This window comes from Gallus gallus, chromosome 2 (genome assembly GCF_016699485.2).
Source record: "Gallus gallus isolate bGalGal1 chromosome 2, bGalGal1.mat.broiler.GRCg7b, whole genome shotgun sequence".
In the NCBI taxonomy this organism is placed as follows: Eukaryota; Metazoa; Chordata; class Aves; order Galliformes; family Phasianidae; genus Gallus; species Gallus gallus.
Window position 1 is genome coordinate 50,785,685 of NC_052533.1, and position 19,377 is coordinate 50,805,061.

At 39.8% G+C, this 19,377-nt stretch overlaps 1 protein-coding gene across 6 annotated transcripts in view; it reads right to left on the minus strand.

Annotated features, from left to right (window-relative positions):
• GLI3 (GLI family zinc finger 3) overlaps window positions 1-19,377 on the minus strand; it is a 211,790-nt gene that overhangs the window by 83,687 nt on the left and 108,726 nt on the right. For all 6 annotated transcript variants that reach the window (NM_001271903.3, XM_015281558.4, NM_001398311.1 and 3 more), the window contains one exon: window positions 14,898-15,003. In NM_001271903.3, coding sequence (NP_001258832.2) covers window positions 14,898-15,003 — 106 coding nt within the window. The remainder of the gene's footprint in view (window positions 1-14,897; window positions 15,004-19,377) is intronic.

Below are 19,377 nucleotides of genomic sequence, written 5' to 3' on the forward strand. Positions count from 1 at the left end.
TACAAACACAGGGTGCAAACACACAAACATACAATTAATGTAACTACTCTCCCCGAACATCACATTACTTCTAGGCAGACATCCTTTTGTGTATTTTGTGGCAGCTGTGCACATTTTTTACCACCCCCAACTACCAAGCCAGTGACCCCTTAAAGCAATCACTGCTCCTACAGAACACCTGCTGCTATACCCTGCAGTGGAACTGCATCTCAGTGAGACAAACCAAATCCACCAGATTGTGAATGGAGCAAAAGCACTCATCTTGGCCTTGTGGAGGGACGATGGCCAACCTCAGTGAACAGGTGAGAAAAACAGCTGGGTCAGGTAACACCTATGGTCATCAGAGCATGAATCACCAGAGTCCAGTTGTCAAAAGGGTTTAAGTGTGAATTCTTCCTTGTAGAGTTCACTGTTTTTGCACAACACTCACTCAGTAAAGCTGACCCTGCACTGGGATGCTTGATGTAACAACAAGGGAAACAGCAAATAAAAGTAATACTAGCCAGATCTGGCCATCTAGAATTTCCTTTGCTTGTTTCTGCTTGAGCCTTACCAAGGAATTGTCTTTCCTCACTCAGTGCACACTGACTTCTGCGAACTATACATAGAGTAAGATCCTACATCTAGCACAGCCAAAACTCAGTGTTGGTAAATTCTTCCTTCTGGTCTTTACCCGATTCCAACTCTTCTGACTTTGCGGTCACTACCTTATCATGAATTATGTAACAATGCTGTATTTGATGCACAACCCTTGACTGCAAATATAAAACAGATTTGTATTCAAAGTAAATGTTATTCAAATAAACTCAGAAAATATCCTGCTACACATGAGACCAGAGACTGCCATGGTCCTCCATATACCACTTCCTCTTTAAGATATGTGGAAATGAAGCAGCAAAATCTAAAATGTCTACAACATATTAATAACCTGTTGTTAGTAATAACACATTGGACAGTGAAATTACCAACTGCATTCCTATAGCAAACCTCCATGCTCTGCAATTCTTCTTTGATGTTCCAGAGGTGGTCTCATTTGCTATTCAAATTTTAGCCTCCTCTTGGTTACAGTCATGGCCAGCCACACTTGAAGTGTTTAAACCACACATGCACCATCATACGAATGTGTGGGCACATATAAATTCTGTCTGCGCTGCTGCTACCCCTTTCTTCCTTCCCTTTCCCCTTCCTCTCCTCCTGCAAAGCAGCAGGTCAAAGGAGTGTCAGAAGCTTTCTAGCACTTAATGCTGTTACGTCAGCTAATTGAATAAACATTTGTTTAACATTTGCTCCTATTTCACTAATGCACTGTGAGGATGTGAAGAATTTTATTCCCCTTCTCCCCTATCCTCCCCCTTCCTTGGGAGTGCCACTAGCTGTTATCGCGGTGACTAATGTGCTGTATGTGGCCATTATAGTCTTCAACTCCGAAATTACACCCGGGATGAACGATAGGCTCTGCCTGTATGCTGATTGGAGTTGGATGATGATTGATTAGAAGGAAGTCTGACTACGTAGCCATGCAAAAAGAACTGCACTAAGCCACAAGCTTAAACACTACAGAGCATTTCACCAGTGGCTTCAGAGCTATTAGATGTTTTCATATTAACAACATTTCTCACATCCAGGTTTGTGCATTTTATCTTCATTCTTTCAAATCCTGAAATTGCTTGGATAAGAGCGTTTTATATATATTTATACGCATTTCTAAGAGTAGCCTGAACTTTTAGGGGAAATTGAAGAGGCTTTGTGTCAAGTACAGCTAAATCCAGCCTTTCTATATCAAACCTCTGCTAGAAAATTACTGTGCAGATGATAAGGCTGAAAGATATAATAAAAAGTGACTCTACTCAATTTACACTGCAATATTGGTATGACTGAATATTTTTCATTCAGCTGACTGATAAAATCACTAAACTGTATTGCAGATAAATAAAGGAGGCTTCTGTCAAGAATAAACACCATTAATCATGAAGTCTCACCCTCTGAGTTGCTGTGCTATGCAACTGCACAAATGCACCATCACAAGTGGCACGTTACCCAGTACCTCCTTTCTTTCCCTACTTCTCCTGATGAGGCTGCCTTCTTAGGAAACTTCTTTTTTAAAGTGCATTTACAGCATTTAACAGTCTCGGAATATTTTTTCCATTCAAGTTTACAGGCATTGCAACTGAAATCTAAATTTCAGTGTCAACATATTCAGACAAAAATTGACAAATAGAGACAAAGCAAACCAATACACACTGCAGCTGCCTTGCTGTAAATCCAGCGTTACAGTGAGAAGTCCATATTTAAACTGGTGAAGATGAGATCTTTGTAACCCTAAAGCTGAAACAAATAGAAGAATTTAATTAAGGAGCTCCAAAAGCTCTTTACTCCTCACATCACATTTTCTACAGGTTGCATTACATACATCCACTGTTTCCAAATAGATGCCAAGAATCTTTTTGAATGTTCAAATACAAAAATTTCTCAGCATCACAAATCTAACTGAAGAGAACTGATGGGATTCCTTTCCAAGACAGCCTTATATGCTAACACTGGACATGTGCTGAAAGAGAATGACTGTTACCCAGCAAAAACACAGTCATACGAAAAGAAAACCAGACAACTTAGGTAACCTTTTTATAACCTGTTTTAGAGCAAGTGATGATTCAATAGTGGCCATGTTATTAAGCCAGAATGAAGCAGTGCCCTACACACTAATGAGGTTAAAAAATGTAGTTTGGTCTTCATGTTAAAAGCACTTAGCAAGTAGTCTGCATGGCAAAGACCAACTGTGTTTTGGAGCACAGGACTAATCACACAGGCAGGAATCAAATCGACTGGAAGAATTAGGAGACTTGTGGCCCCGAGGAATGTAATTCATGCAGAAAAGCAGTTGTCAGAGCAAGGCCAGGGAACTGTGTGGGAAGAAAGCAAAATAAACAGCTCAACAAAGAAAACAAAGACGCTCGAATAGTGGCTTTTCTAATGCTTGAGTACACTAAAACTTCAGTGGGTGCATACAACAAATAACTCATCAGCAAAGACCTCTATCCAAGCAAATACACAGGTGAATGGTGCACTTGTTCAAAAACACTCCGAAAATGCCTGAAGTTCTTTAAAAAAAAATCCTTGACGTAGTAATGTACAAAAGAGAATGCACACATACGTATGTATATACATGACTGGGAAAAGAAGATAATGATCCAAATGGTACAGAGATAAGAAGAGAACTGAACCAGTTTCGACAATTCCTCTTGATTTATCTTACTTCTGTTCACAGATCAGAACACAATGCAGCCTGCATGCAAACAGCATTCCTGCTAATATGCACCAATACCCACAGAGGAAAAACCCCATGGCTCCTTAGGATCCCCTCTGACAGATGGCTGTGTGCACCAGGGGATTACCTGACCAGAAAGAAGAGGCTGAATCTGGTGTCAGCCTCACCAGCGCTAGTGATGATACTGATATTTGAATTTCACAAATACTCTGTTCTCTTAAAAATAGTTATTTCAGCTAATAGGTTATTACTCCCATAATTTAATGTATTGAAATTTTTAGAGATCTATGTTTATATAGTACTTACCTACCATAAGTACCTCTCTCCTCATTTAATTCCTTCACTGATCATTTTTATAAACTCTCTCTGCCCAGCACTTGAGAATGTCACGCTTACTACTGTTTCAGCAAATTTGAGTTTATTTTCTTCCCTTAACTCCTTCCGCTACGGCAGTAGCAAAGGAGGCATTCTTCCACCTGGTGAAATACCTGAAAAGCCTCTCATGTTACCTCAAGTGAATACTCCCTTCAGTTTTGTGATGCCAAGAAGTGTTCTTTTCCTAAATTCAAAAACAAAGCAAACCAAAACCATCTGCTTTTGTTTCATGAATCTATTATATGTCATGTCCACAATACTGGAAAAAAGACATTTGGAGAAAGAGAAAGGGAGAAAGCTTTTTTTTCAATTCTAATCATATATGCTAAAATAAGATCTTAACTGCTAAGGCAACAGCAAGTTGGCAATAATAAAAGACAAATTCAGTGACTCAACGTCTTTTACATTGCACTTGCTACGTAAATTTGGTTGTGAAGGGAACATGTGACTAAAATTTTAACTTTAAATACTACAGTCCTCTCAGAAACAATGATCTGAAGGTTCAACATGAATCATTTCTGTTGAGGTATGGCTGAGTTTCTTTTTCACCTCTGCACTAATGATAGTAAAGTTACTACAGTTACTGTTCACAAGGACTAGTACCTATTACCGAACACAGAAGATATCAGCTGGAATTTCTTTCCTAACCAGTACTACTTGCAATTATACAGATTTATAGAAATTACTGTCCATATGAGATACACAGGGTACTTTCAGAAATGCCTAAAAGCACTCCAGACCAACCCATGACACTTACTTTGCAGGAAAGAAATAATTTTGAGAGTTGTCCTCATTATTGCACCTCAGTGGCAGTACCAGGTGTATGGTACACGTATAAGCTGTACCTAAGAATGCAAATCAAGGAGTCATCCTCTGAAAACACAGCTGCTTCTCAGCTCTGTGTGAGCAGCTCATCAGTTATTCAAACTCTCTCTCTGAGCACCACTGCAAATACCATGCAAGCAAAAGATTAGTGTAAACATCCACCAGGGCAGCAGGGTTCACAGCTGGATGATGCACAATGCATAGCAAAGGTGAATGCTGCAAAGTCGAAGTTCAGAGGGAGAAGAAATAGATTCTGCTAGGAGCCATTTCCTGTATTTTCTTTGCTAGTATCAAAAGTCCAGGTGTGGGGGCTGGCTGAGGTGCAACCACACCAGAGTGTGAAAACACAGCTCTCCGGTCAGGTTAGGAAGTTTCCTCTCACACAGGTCTGTTTCCTTATTTGAACTTGCAGGCACTTAAAGCCATTGTGATGTCACACAATCTGCACTGCAATTCAGTTCTCATAAATGTTGCATATATAATGGTTGGAATGCTATGGTCATCAGAAGAAGCAAAATACAGACTTCACACAGTAGTTCTCAGGCAAAGTAACTTTTAACAACCATAAGGTGGTGTGTTCCACCAGTGGCGGCACTGACAGTGGATCACTTCCTCTGGTGCAGTTTTTTAGCAGTGCTGTATGCAGGCTCTTGTTCATCACTGGTGAAAATGCATTACTAATGGTGGGGATTACATTGAAAAGCAGTTTTGTAGTTAAGAATTTGCTCAATCAAATGGTGTTAGCATGCTCTCTCTATCTGTTCTAGTTTCCATGCAAATAAATAGGAGGCATTACTTTTGGAGCAACCTATTTAGTTTCTTAGATAGCTATCTATAGATGCAGATGAAAACTCCAAAAGGAACAAACTCACCAACTCAGGGCACAAACTACATCAGCAAGGGTAACCTACACATTTGCCATCTCTGCATCTTCGAAATTCAGTCTAATCACAGGAGTAGAAATATAGTTCCTAGAAAAGTCTGGTGTCCTTGGAAGGAGTACAGCAAGCCAAGAGAGAGGCTAGCTATGCAAGTGTTCTTGGTACTGTCTAGATGATGTACACTGATAGTGATCTTCCACAGTGAAGAAGAGAACACCTGATTGCCTCTGGTCATTCAGCTCCTGCCCTTCCTGCCAAATCTGTCTGTGTTGTTAAATTGGGCTATTTGTGTTGGCGGCCTCTATAAACTGGACGAGACTATCAATCGTTTCTTACACAGGCCAGAGAAAAAGCCATGATAAATCTAGGCTGAATTTCAACAGATACAAGACAGAAAGATATTTATCTTTAAAGAAATAGCCACTTTAATCTGATCTGTTCAGAAAATTTCCCTCATGAAATACCCCTAAATTTCTGTTGATAAACTTAACACCAATGGTCACAGCATCTAATAAATAATATTTTTGAGCAGACAGTTCGGTTTGTTCCTTCAGAAGGAATGTATTCCTGGCACATTTTTTCAGGATGTTTTGCCTCTGTGTCCAACCTTTGCGAGGTCTCCAGAAACTTACTAACACACCTACAAAATTAACTACAAATGCAATTGTAACCTATTGCAAGATCGGATCTACAGATTCAATGCTGGAAGAGACTAAGCAATATCTTTTTGCCTTGTCTTAAAAACAAGGCAAGTTCACAGAGCTCAGCTTCCATGAAAAGCATCTTCTAAAAGAAGGCCCCAAGTCCTTTGGTCATGTAAACCATCCTAAGAGCAAAAATCAACCTGTATAACATTACTCTGTTATCAAAAATCACTTCCTCTGTTAATTGATAAAATCAGTTGTGGATGTGGACCCAGTTCACCCTGAGGTACACATATAAAACACTCACTGTGTCCAATCCTTTAGGTGGATTTTTTTTTTTTTTCTGCTTTACATAAGAGAGAACAGTCAAGGGGCAGCTAGTTAGTGTCCTACATCTCAGAAGCACATCCAAGGGAAGCTCAGTAGTCTGCTTTCTGTTGCAAATATGCAAACCAATTTAGACATATCCATACATATAAATAATATACTGAATAGAGTGAAGTGTGGTAAAACCAGAAACAAGGTGGTATTTACCTTCTGTTTTGTCCTCCTTTTGGAAAAAAATAGAAATAAATTCAATCCATATTCTAACATTACAGGAAGTAATGCCTTTGTTGGAGGAGGACAGGGTCTAAGTCAGGGAAAGATTGTGTGAGAGTATGATGAAGATACTCTGTGTTTTACACTGCAGATGTACTCATTGCTCACATTTCTTCCAATGCCTGCCCCCACTTTAGGGACTTCTAATTCACAACACAGAAATCTCACCACTACACTTAAAAAAGAAAGCAAAAGAAAGAAAGAAAGAATGCTAAGACTGTAACTTTTCAGTTCTCTTTGAACCAAGATTTAACATGAGTGGAAGAATTGTACTGAAAAAAAAGGAGTCTGTCACAGTCCAGTACCTCACAGGCCACTGCAACAAGTTTGACAGCAGCCTCTATAGAGTTGGCTTGCTTCTGGTTCACTGCACATGAATACCACAGTCAATATCTGCTCACTCGACTAATACTGCTGACTACAACACAAAGAACACAGGAATTTTGTCCAAGAAACCACAGGCTCAGAGCCTCTGAATGTGCACTATATTTAGAGCTTGCATACTTTGCAGCAGATAATAGAATTGAGATAATAGAAATTTTAAGAAGCAAAACTAGCAGTGCGGCTACTCTGTGTATTTTTAGTTAAACATTAAATTAATGACCAACCAATGTATATGTTCTCCATGTTTTTTGTGCATGAATATTTTTCCTACTTGTTTTGCTAAAGTTTTCCCTCTAATTTTCCATCTTCCTCAGATTGTGTAGATCCTTCTATAAGTTTTAATGAAAAAACTGAAATTAACTCAGGTTAAGTCTGTGATACATTCAAGCAAATATCCATCTTCTTATATAAAAAGGGTGCATAAGTATGCACACAAACAATACTTGTACTTACAGCTGCATACAGGGAGAATCCTAGAAGCTCCAAGGCACGCCTACTTACTCCTCAGCCTGAAGTAAAATGTTACACAGGCGGTGGTGTCCTGGGGCAAGACTTTTTCAGCCATTCACTTTGCTTCCATCAGATCTTAACTTAGGCTAGCTTGAAAGTTTGCCTTAGGGAACCTCTTCTCACTGGCAGACAGGAATTTGTCTAAGTAATGTTACAAGCCCAGATGGAGTAAATCAGCTAAGTGGCAGTGCTGTTTAATAATAATACCTCAATGCTGATAAAGCTAGAAGCTGTTGCTCTTTAGCACCATAATCCATGTATATCACTTTTAAGAATCCCTTTTGTTGGATTTAGGTCTTACCAGATGAATTTGTGCCAACCTGCCTCACAAGTGGACTTCACACAACGATCACCAAAGGCCTTCCTTTCTCTTTCCCCTTTGCATCACACCTATGAGATGTCCTGCAAGTCGCTGCTACCAAGGACTGTATGGTGAATGGTGACCATGTTAGCAGCCTGCTGGCAAAAGCATGGCTTCCTTAAAAAGGCTGGGGACTACTACTTCTCTAGTATCTCTGGTCCTCTGTGGGGCAGGATGGAATGCAATGTAAATCCCATCTTATGCACATTGCTTTCTATGGCTGCCGTCACGACCAGACAGCCACCGGAAGCTTGCAATGACAGCAGGAGAAAAACACAGAGAAAGAGAAAGATGAGACCTGAGTTTGCTTTTTTCTTATCATAAAAGAGGAATAGAAAACTGGGGGAAAGTTTCTACAAAACAATTTTTAACAGAACAAAGTTCTCTTATTTCAATTGCTTGATGCTTTCGTGCTTCAACCATGCCAAAAACAAGCTCACTGTATAAGAACAAAGACCCTCTGTTAACATAATATTTACCTGCTGCTACCATTTCTCCTTTAAAAATCTGTAGTTCGTTGGTATTACAGTTACCTACTCCAGAGAAAATGATTATGTCATAAAGTATTATCCACAACAGAAACAGATGAATGGTGTCAATCAAATTTAATCTGGTGCAGTTAGAGGCAATTCTGTTGACTTTCATGTTACGAGCTCACTAAAAATAGAGATATTTTTTAGTAGCGAATCCTTATTTGATCTAGAATTTATTTGCCAACATAAAAGACTTTTTATATAAGATACTCTTTTCTCGATACTGTCTCTTTTTCTAGTAGGAAGAAAGAAAATGTGCAAAAACATAAAAGAGTCCAACTGAGTTTGCAGAAATTTTAGATTTTTAAAGGAGTAGCAGCAGTGTAACAGAATTTATGTAAAACAGCTACATTCAAAAATACATCCCTATTTCACTGCATGCGCATTTTTTCTTTCAGTTGTCTCTCAGTATCACAAATGTAGCTGAAGCACCTATCCTTTAGGACAGGAATCCTGAAGTTCAATACATGCCATGAAGTACAGAATAATTTGTTTTCAACTTTTCCCAGTTTCAGGCACTTTCTAAAAACGCGATCTGTTTCTGAAGTCGCTCTGAAAACATGCTTGCAAAGGAGAATTCATGATCTGCAAGTCTTATGGTAAATATTACTTAAAAAGTAGCAACAGCTGAACAAAACACTGATTCACTGTTTTAAATAAGGCAATCCTATACCCTGCATGAGAAATCACAGTTCTGGCTTAGACTCAAGCCCCCTTCTCCTTAACTTGTGAAAGGTCTGGCACTGAAAAAAAACTCTCAACTGAAGGTTATGTGTGGGCATCCAACCTTGCTATTTCACTTCTGTAAATTCCCATCTGCACAGCACTCTGTCACCAAGAGGCATATACACTGCCTGCAGAGCCTACAAGTTGCATACTCATGGCATGAAACTAACACCAAATAACCTTAACAAGTCACTGAACCACAGTGCTTACTTCTCAGATACTCACTATAAAAATGCCCCTGGCTATTTGCAGCTGCTTCTATTGCTGCTGCACCTTCCCCATTTCTGGGGCAGGCTTCTTGGGGTGCTTCCCATTCAACACAGAATTTCTCCCTGCTTACAGAAAATATTTTCACAGGTGATTTTGGAAGGCTTGTAACTATAGCTATATTTTCAAGTTCACAGCCTTTCTTCTTCTGTGGCTCCTGGCTAAACCACCATCCAAGCAGTGAAGTTTTTCACGTTGGGTGGGGCTCTCCTTCCCACTGCAGAATGATCCAGGAATGCTCAGATAATCTGGGGAGCTCCTTGCCAAACCTCCAGCTTACAGACACAGTGATGTAAAGCAGCAGGCAAAAGATTTAAGAGGTTAAAACACAAACATTTTTAAAAGAAGTATGAGCTTAGGAATGAAAATATAATGGAAAATTCAAGGAATCGATGATAGGGCTGGGAAAACCTAAACATTCTATCAACTGTATGGCAAGCAGTTTCTCTCATAATTAAGGATATTTTGCAAGGCCAACCCTTTAATCTTTTCATATTTGCCTATCTCCCACTGTATTCCATGGTCCAAACTCAGAGGGTGATGAAAGCTGAGCACCTAGGCCTGTCTTTCCTTTCTTTTTCACCCTTACATAACTGATGTCTGTATAAATTAGATATGAAATAACATAGCCAAGAATCAAACTCCCTTTTTATGAACTTGAAAGCTGACTGCAAACAGAACACATGCTTTGCTTTAGTACTGGTGCATTCACGCAGTTGAAAATATTTGTTTGAGGGATTAGTGTTAGGTAATTATCTGCATGTGCATAATTTCAGAGCCTATGGCTGCCAAACTCAGATCCCCACAAGCCTCAATCAGCAACTAGAAAATATGAGCCTGGAGCACTGTTGATACAAGGAAGCTGCAAGACAGCAGCTTTGACTTGCAGCTTCCTCCTTGCAAGTGCAAACTTAACATCAGCATGCTTTCACTTGGGTTTACCTCCTAGCTCTCCCTTACTCACCGTCCAGGGATAACAGAAGATGGGAATGGAAAGAGAAAGAAAGATGAAGACTAAATGGATGAACATTTTGGAACACAAGTCGTATTCTGTAACACGTTCAAGCCTGAATCTTTAACTCTGTATTAGCCTCCTAGGACATTCCAGTAGACACACTGCACACAGACCAGCACTCTGGAGCCATACATTGCCACCTTGCACTTGTCCCCTGCTTCAGCCCTGCAGGATCATATTCCCTTCACAGTCACATGAACAATGCCTGCAAGTATTAGCTTAGGTCACCTTCAAAGGCCTCCAACCCAGTTCTGTAATAAAGCAATCGGGAGCAACTTGTCAATGCAACTCATTAAAGATGTGAGAATGAATGACCACAGACAGTAACTTCTTCAATCACTGCAGTTAAGTCCATGAGTTAAAAATTGTCTTTGGAGCGTTCTCTTTCTAATTAATAAAACTCTCATTCTGGCTAGTCAGATCTTAAAAACTGGCACTATGAAGTTATTTAGATTTACGTTGTCATAAAAAATAATCAAGATACCGTTATTCCTCCTCTGATCACTGCAAGCAACTCTCATCCCAACAAATGTCAATACCAACAAAGACATCAGATCACTGTAAAGCTAGATAAAAGCAAATTTATAAATTATGGTTCCTGAGGAATACAAGAAAAAAAACAACATGCTTAAGGTATTAATTAATCTTCAATAAATGTTCTCAGCAGCAGCAGTGGACACTGCCTAGAAAAGGTGTTACTCTCTACTGGATGGCCCAGAAATTGGCAAGGACTAAAAATGGTTTAGCTTTAGTCTCTGCTTTACTACCTTGCTTCAGAAATCAACTTTGAAAATTAGGTAAGAGCTAGACAAAAGCAACAACAAAGAAAAACAAAACAAGCAGTACGATTTATTAAAGACATGCTTCTTCTAGTATGTTTTAATCATATGATATTTAACAAGTAATTTAACTTGCTAGTTCAGTGAAAAGTAGTAAAACTGAATTATAGTTTACTGGAAATATTTTGAAAACTCAGATTCATGCCTTGAATTTAAAAAAAACAAAACAAAACAACAACAAAAAAACACAAAACAAAACAAGAAAAAAAAAAAACCCACACTCCGTCTCCAGTTACAGTGCTTATATGTTGCTGCTCGCTCAAGAACGATTGAAGTTTCATACATCTTCCCTGAAGTATAAACTGAAGATATACTATGGAAATTCCAGAATAACTAAGCAGTGCTAACAAACAGGTCTTGGTAACACAAAGTGACACATTTCAGTACATATTCATAAGGGTTGGGGCTTATTATTGGGCTGTAATTGCAGTTGTTCTAACACCTAATAAGCCATGGTTGGAAAAACAAAGGCAGGTTAATTTGTGATTTCCTCTACTCATTCAGAGGCAAATTAAGTGTCAAACAGCTAATACAGAACATATTTCATTTTATGAGATTTTAATTTAATTCTGCATCATATCGTTGATGCCTTAATATGGGGTGGTTTATCTAAGAAGAAGAGCAATTTATAAACCTCTTTCAATTGAAATCTTTAATGATAGGATACGATAGCATAATTACAGCAATGACTGCTAGTCCTAGTATACATAAGCATCTGTCAGCAATTCTATCACAAACATAAACCTCTACTTCAGGGGTTTAGAACTCAGTTATAAAATTTGGCTCCAGGGTGAAATTTGGGATACAACAGTTCTGCCCATCAGCAATTAAACTACGCATCATACATATAAATACATATAAGTATACATTAAAAAAATACATGTATGTCTTTGGAGCTAGAAGTACATAAAAGCCCTGTAGCACCTTAAAAATTCCTTTTTTTTTTTTTTTTTTTTTTTTAGTATTTTCACGTAGCCACTGTTCAAAATATTGTGCAGTGCACTGTTATAGGTGTCAGATAGACAAAGCCTCCTCCACATTTTTTCTGCACTTGTATTACTACTAACTAATTCCACTAAGGCTTGACAAGGTTCTGGAACACATTTCTAGGAACCTGGATAATTGCCAATTTTTTTGCTTTTTTTTAATGCTTATTTTTTTCATATTTGACAGGTACTATGAAGCTGCAGGGAAAAACCACTCATACAATGAAGTCATTGATAAAGCTGTGGGTAAATACTTGTATCCTGACTGGTGTTCTAGCCATCTTCTCTCAAAATTCTCAAATAACTTCTCATATCCACTTCTTTTTCTTTTTTTCTTTTTTTTTTAATGGTATTAAGACAGCAGTCCAAATAATCATTCCAGAAGGCCCCAGATCAAACATTCCTGAGTGATACTTACATGAGAGTCTGTAAAACTTGCAAGAAAACTGTTGGTGTCTACCATACACAAAAATTAAAATTTATTCCTGAAACTGCAAAAGCATGATGAACCTACTTACAAAGAAGCTCTTAGAGTCCAACAGTTATTTTAAACTGCCTAACTGACCATTTACCTTTAATTGTACAAAATGTAATGGTTCCAAGATCTATTATGGCTCATCGTTTCAATGGTGATACAAACTAAATGACTAGAGGAATTATCAGGAGTTTACAGTAAAATAAATAGCCAATATCAAGGAGATTTTCAGCTTTAAGCTTGGATTGGTATCAGAGTGTGTAAAGCAACTGCCTACAGCCATAACTCAATGTGCCAAGATCTCCCTGCCCCTTACAAGCCTCTGCAGGGCCTGGCAAAGTCTCAGCTCTAAGGCAGGACCGGCAGTGTTCAGGATAGCACTGATTTCAGAGGGGAAGGAGGTCACTAGCGGCCATATTTAACATCTTAAGGAATCCTGGCACTCTGTCAGTATAGGATGCTAGCCCCAAATTTTCTTCATTGCCCAAAGGGGACACAGCGATGTACCCACTCAAAAGACCCTGTACACTTTGCACCACAGAGCTGCGGCTCTGTGCAGTGAGCACAGCCAGGCCAGAGCCCCACACAGCACAGGATACAGAAGCCTCAGCAACAGCGCACAGATGGTGCCCAGATTTTGCAGTAAGTCCCTATGATAATTCAAGTTAAAATACATCAGGGATCCACTTTGGGTTTAGTTCATCAGCTCACCACACTCAACCCTGCTGCCTTTGTTTGGGCAAGCCAGGGAACTGATACACTCGTTTGCAGCACCCCAGGAACTGCTTGCTCTCACTGAAGACAAATTTCCTATCAGCTTCAGAAAAAGCAAGACCATTTCCTGAGCTCCCAGACACTTTCTTTCTGCTTTGGAAAGTGCCCAAAAACATCTAGTCAAAATACTCATTTGCACTGCAATATCGAGGATGACCATAGTGACCCTGTACGAGCCTGCCATCTTCAGCTTACAATGGTTTTTAGCAGCAAACTTAAATGTGTATTTAAATATATTTATTACGTGGTTGACTGTGGGGTAGATACTGATGCATCAGAGGAAATAAGGAATAAATCACAGGTTTCTGCTCTCTCCCCTTCTATAAATACCCACTTTTCCACTAATGCCCAAGAAGACTGCAACACAGATTTATTACTTACCTCCAGGCAAATCTGTTCTAAGATTACAATTCAGTAATAGAAGACTGATCCAAAAAAACTGTTAGTAAAATATTGTGTGTGCACTTGGGCATGTAGTTAGGATTGTTAATATCAATTAATTCTGCTCACAGAGGAGGACTTGTTTTAAAACAACTTCATTTTTCTTCTGCGTATATGTAATTACACAGCTGTAACTAATAGCCATAGCAAAGCAATCTGCCATCTAAACAACTCGCATTATTCTTCAAAGTATTACTTGTGCTTTTCTTCTTTTATTTTCTCAGTATGAGAGGTGATTAGTAGATATGATTAAATGTATATACCAAGCCTTTTAGTGAAATACTAAGCCCTGCTTTTTGGCTTCATTTTTTAATGGCATATTGCAAGTTTTTGGACACAGCTGTTTTATACTACAATGCTTATATTTGTATCCTCTTATAGAATAAGGTAATATCTATTTCTAAAGGATTTCACCACTACCATCCTTTTCTAATGCATGTTATCACTGGTATTCATTTCTTTTATCTTTGTGTAAACCATGTGCTCCATCACATTTACCATTTTGTTTGGGTGACAATCTCATCAATCAACTGATTGCCTGTGCACGCACACAACAGGGACTATGAAAATTTACCAAAAATTTAATTACGTTTCATAGCATTCACTGGGAAAAGAATCTTCGGCACAAGAGGGAATTTTAGCATGAAGAGTCCCAAGCCTAATTCAGACAGAATACATGTTTGGTCTGGCTGTATTTCGCAGCGTTTGGCACTTTTTAATTTAGTATTTATAGAACGACAGCACTCAGAATAAATGTCAGCAAAATATATAGGTAACACTTGTCAGCCACCTATTGGAAAAGAATTCCTCAGGCACAAGCCTGGTTTTGCTTCATGAACAGATAACCTTGATACCTTCTAAAAGTAAACCTCACTCTTCAGCTAGACTGGCAAAGTGCTCCGGATGCAGTTTTAAGCATGGCAAAGGTTCATATACTTGCCCATTCTTCAAGGTAGCACAGGAAGCTGAAGCGGGGTGGCAATACTGAATACTCACACATGCAAAGGAGGAATGGGAGATGGTTCATAATGGTAGCGTCCCTCATGATGTCGCGCATCAATTGGTACAGGAGGGTGGAACGCTGGAAAGAGGTGAGGTGGATCTGAAAAAACAAGCAAGGTGACCAGATCTGAGTATCTCCAGTGACTCTTCAGAAATACCATTTATACAAATGGAACAGATACCTACAACGTGTGCCAACAGCACTGCAACTTACCGTTCGAATTCTCCTTTCCCACTGCAGTCACTCAGGTCTGTCTGAGCATTTGGCCCACAGCATTTGCATGAATATGTATTTACTAATTTTAATATTCTCTTTTTATAGCTTAAATGGAAAGGGACATCAAGAAATCTTTAATAAACAATTACATGTCCATATGTGAAGTGTCAGATCAAAAGGACCATCGAGCCTTTCCTAAGCATTCCTGATCTATTTATTTTTTATTAAAACAAAAAAAAAATATCCTAGGAAGAAAAGGCTGGGCAGAGAATACCATAAAACAAAAATATATATCCTCAGAGATGTGTAAACAGTCTTACAACAGAAAGAAAAACTGAAGCAGCATGCTGAGAAATGACTATCTGAAATAAATCAGACAATGGAGTTAAAAGCAAAATGCAATTGGGAAAGGTTGTACCAGAGATGCTTAACTGCGTTGTGCTGACAGACAGAGACGCATCAGAAGAAATGTGCCTGTGAACAAGAGGATTCATCCCACACACTGCACTCAAAAGGAACGCGTGCTTGCTTTGTCTCTGTGGCAGCAGACCCAGAGTCATTCCCTCTGCTGCACCTCCCCCAAGGACAGGGCTTGCAGCTGCCATGGCTTCCTTTCTACTGCTCAGGAGAGCCCCAGCGACAAGGCTGATGAAAGGGGGAACCCATTCGGCTAGCCCTGCTCACCCCACCTCCCACCGTGCACTAGTGGAGGGGCCAAGCACAGGCCTGCTCCACACCTCTCTGCTATGTCTGTGGCAGAATCATTCCCGGTTCTGGTAGGGACACAGTTAGCACCACACAGCACTTCAGCACCATGCTGGAGTATATCTGCAAGGCTGCACTGAGGAGTGTCCCAAATGCAAGAAACTCACACAGCTCCACACTGAGAAGGGCTGAGCATCTCCAGCAGCACAAAAAACAGAGCCTGCCCAATTACCTGACTGCCACTTTGGGTGAAGTCATGTGTTTATCCAACACTAAAAGCTGACAAGTACAGACATTAGGTCATGTCAGAGATTTACTAAAATGTTTCTAGAGAGGAAAAATCTTCAATTATGTACTCCCTGTAACTCTAAGTCCATTTCAGATTTGCCTGCTGACATATAAGGTATCTTTTCTTTGTATGTTCTGCCCTTCCTATTCAGCAAAATGTAATCCTCTTCTTAGATTATGTTATCTATGGAAACAGTTGCTTCATCTAAACTACTATGATTTAAAAAAGAAAAAAGGATTTTTCCCCTTGGTATATGTCAAAAGTGGGAAGGAAAGACTAGAGTAACAAAAATCGTGACCCTTAGGGGAATAAACAGAGGAGCTGAAGGGGAAATCACATAAATTCTGAAGACATATTTCCAGCATTTCAGGGAAATCTGGTAACATTTGAAATGGCCTGTCCAGTTTCAGGGCTTGTTTTTTTGAAATGTCAGCTAGTATGCAATCAGCGACAGCACATTTCTACCATGTTCTGACTCAGGACTTAGCAGTATAAATGAAGAATAATTGTGGCTTACTAATGGAACCTGATCATGACAGCTTCCATTCCAGTTCTGCTAGACAAGCTGGACTTTGGTGGGAGTCAGTGGGTCATGGCTATCCAGTATCCCTGTGAGCACACAGTTGCCATTTTATCAGAGGATGCCGGCTTCCACCTCTCAAAACACAATTTTCACCAGCAACACACAGAAGGAGGAAAAGAGTACAACAGATGAGAGATCACAAAGGTTTTGAGACTCCTACCTTGCTGAGGTAAGCAAAAACCTCCTCACTTCCCCATATCAAGCACCCACCCCAACCTCCTGTCAGCTTTCATGCAGAGAAACCCCGCTTAGCCCTCCCAAGGGCTAGCTGAAGCTGAATGCGATCGTCAAACATCCCGTTTGGGAATGAAGAATGTATATTAAGTGAATCAAAACCCTTTGTGGGGCCTACATGGAGCATCACCAATCCGTATTTAGCACGTGGGATATAAATCCCCCCAAACACCTTTTGGAGTCCTCTTGAATTAAGCTCCTTTGTACATCTTGGTTGCAGTTTTCATCTGGGCAGCAGCCATGCTGCCATCATAGCACAGGGAGTCATCCCCATCAGCCCTGAGCCAACTGAGCAGAGCTGCAGAGTGAAGTCCCCCATAATTATCCATCTCACTGGTTATTATTTACACATTATCAATACAGCTGGAGAGCATCCTAACTCAAGCTTATGTGTGATAAGTTACTACACTGTAGTGATCTCCTGTTGCAGTCCCTAAGAAAAAACACATGATGACTTCTCCAAAGTCAGGCTAAAAACTACTGGACTAGAATAAAGTGCCACTAAACCTGGCCACCTCCTATTTATCATATAATCTCCTGAGTGACGTTTCCACAAACCAGCTGCTAAGTACTCTACTGCCAGCAAACTAACAGACTAAATGGGCAACAGGGAGAATAATGTGTAGAACTAGCAGAACTGGGTTTATGGAGGGAATTCAAGTCCTGCCATGTCTCGGTAAATCCTCAGTGCAGAAGTAAGCAGTAAACACTGTGTGTTTTGGTGGCTCTGAACTACTCCATTTGGAAAAGCATTCAATATTTACATGAAAAGATTCTTGCATCAGAGACCTCCAAACACACCCATCATCTAGGGCTTCACTTGGAGTGCACTTGAAATTCCATAAAAATGTAATCGGTTGATATGTATTGAAATGGAAATACAGATTAAGAAGTTTGCCAAGCAGTAACACAAGCTGTAGCCAGCTTTCCAGTGCTTTTTCATACACTACCCAGTAAATAATTCACTAAGGGCACAACTGGAATATTCTGAGTGCATCTTGGCATTGTTATTTACGTGGTAGCTGAGAAAGGAGTGAGTCTACTCATGGGCTGAGACTGAATCTGCACCTATCTGACTCTTCAGGTGTTCCTGGTGCTCTCCCCATTCAGAGAACCAGAGGGTGACTTAGTGCAAAAGTCAGGACAGCTGCTCTGACTGCAGTGACATTTATATGTTGCCCGAAGTGTGAGGAACAAAACTCTTACCCTTAGCAAACAGGAACTCCTCTCACCAAAACAAATCAACAAAATGTAACTTTCCTATGCAGCAGTGGAATTATTTATTACCACTCACAATTTTTTAAAAATTCTGGCTGAGATGCAAACTAGCCAAGCATCTGCCAGGTAGTTTTCCTGCAGACATCCTAAGGCAACCATAAACTCCTGGACAAACACTTCCACAAACCCTTACACTCTTGCAAAGACTCCCTGATGTAAGCATACAGTACAGGAGTCAAGATGGACAGATGCTGCCTGTGTATTTGGAGCCCTCAGCTTCCACTCAGCAGCACTATCCCATTCTGTGCTTAATTCTCACTATTTTCAAGAACACTTGAAGACACGACAAAGTAATGGAAACACACTTAAGCACATTCCTTGCACATTGCTGAATTTGGTATCTGTTGCCTGCTCTTGAATTCTTTGCTGCCTACTGCTACAAGCTTCCTTTGGATGCTCTTCTGTCTCCTACATAGTGAACAGTCTCTTCATAATAAAATGGGAGATACAATTGCCTGAAATGCTGCAAACCAATCTGTCTTAACATGGAGAGACTTTCTGGAAAATATGTCAATTTATGCTGACTTTTTGTTGTGCAAAACATGCCTTTTTATTTCTTTTCAAAGAATCCTTCTTTGCTCCTTAAAGGAAGTGAATAGGATCATCTCTCTCAAATTACAATCACTCCCATACAGGAAAAAAGAAGAGACTTCTACTTGTTCTCTGAAAGTCAGCAACCTATGGTTTTTCTGCAGCACCATGGGAGAGAAACAAGGAAAAGTTACAAGTACGTTCCTTGCTGCTGAAAAGCGAATCTGAAGTCTAATCAGATGCAGCAGTGGTTTGCTGCAAGATTTGGTGGAAAGGTGGATAATTCATGCTGGCTTTAACGTGTCACGCAACACCTTGAGACAAAGCTGAAGAGGGCAGGCTGCCCCAGAGCTCACTCACAGAACAGAGAGCATTTCTGTACACTCTCATTTAGGAAAACACTAAATTTGGAAAGCTGGGCTTCAATGTCAAGGCAAGTAGAGCTGACTGTTCTCAAGCTAACTGATTTGCTCAAGCACCTTGTGATTCTTGCCAAACCCCTGAGGAAGACGGCTGCTGAAATGACAGACTGCATTTCTCAGCATGTCAAGGAAGCATTCTCTACTGTAGAAAATGCCTGCATCAGCTTGAACGCATTCGGTGCAGTCTCAAAGTATGCACCTGCATTGTGAGATCA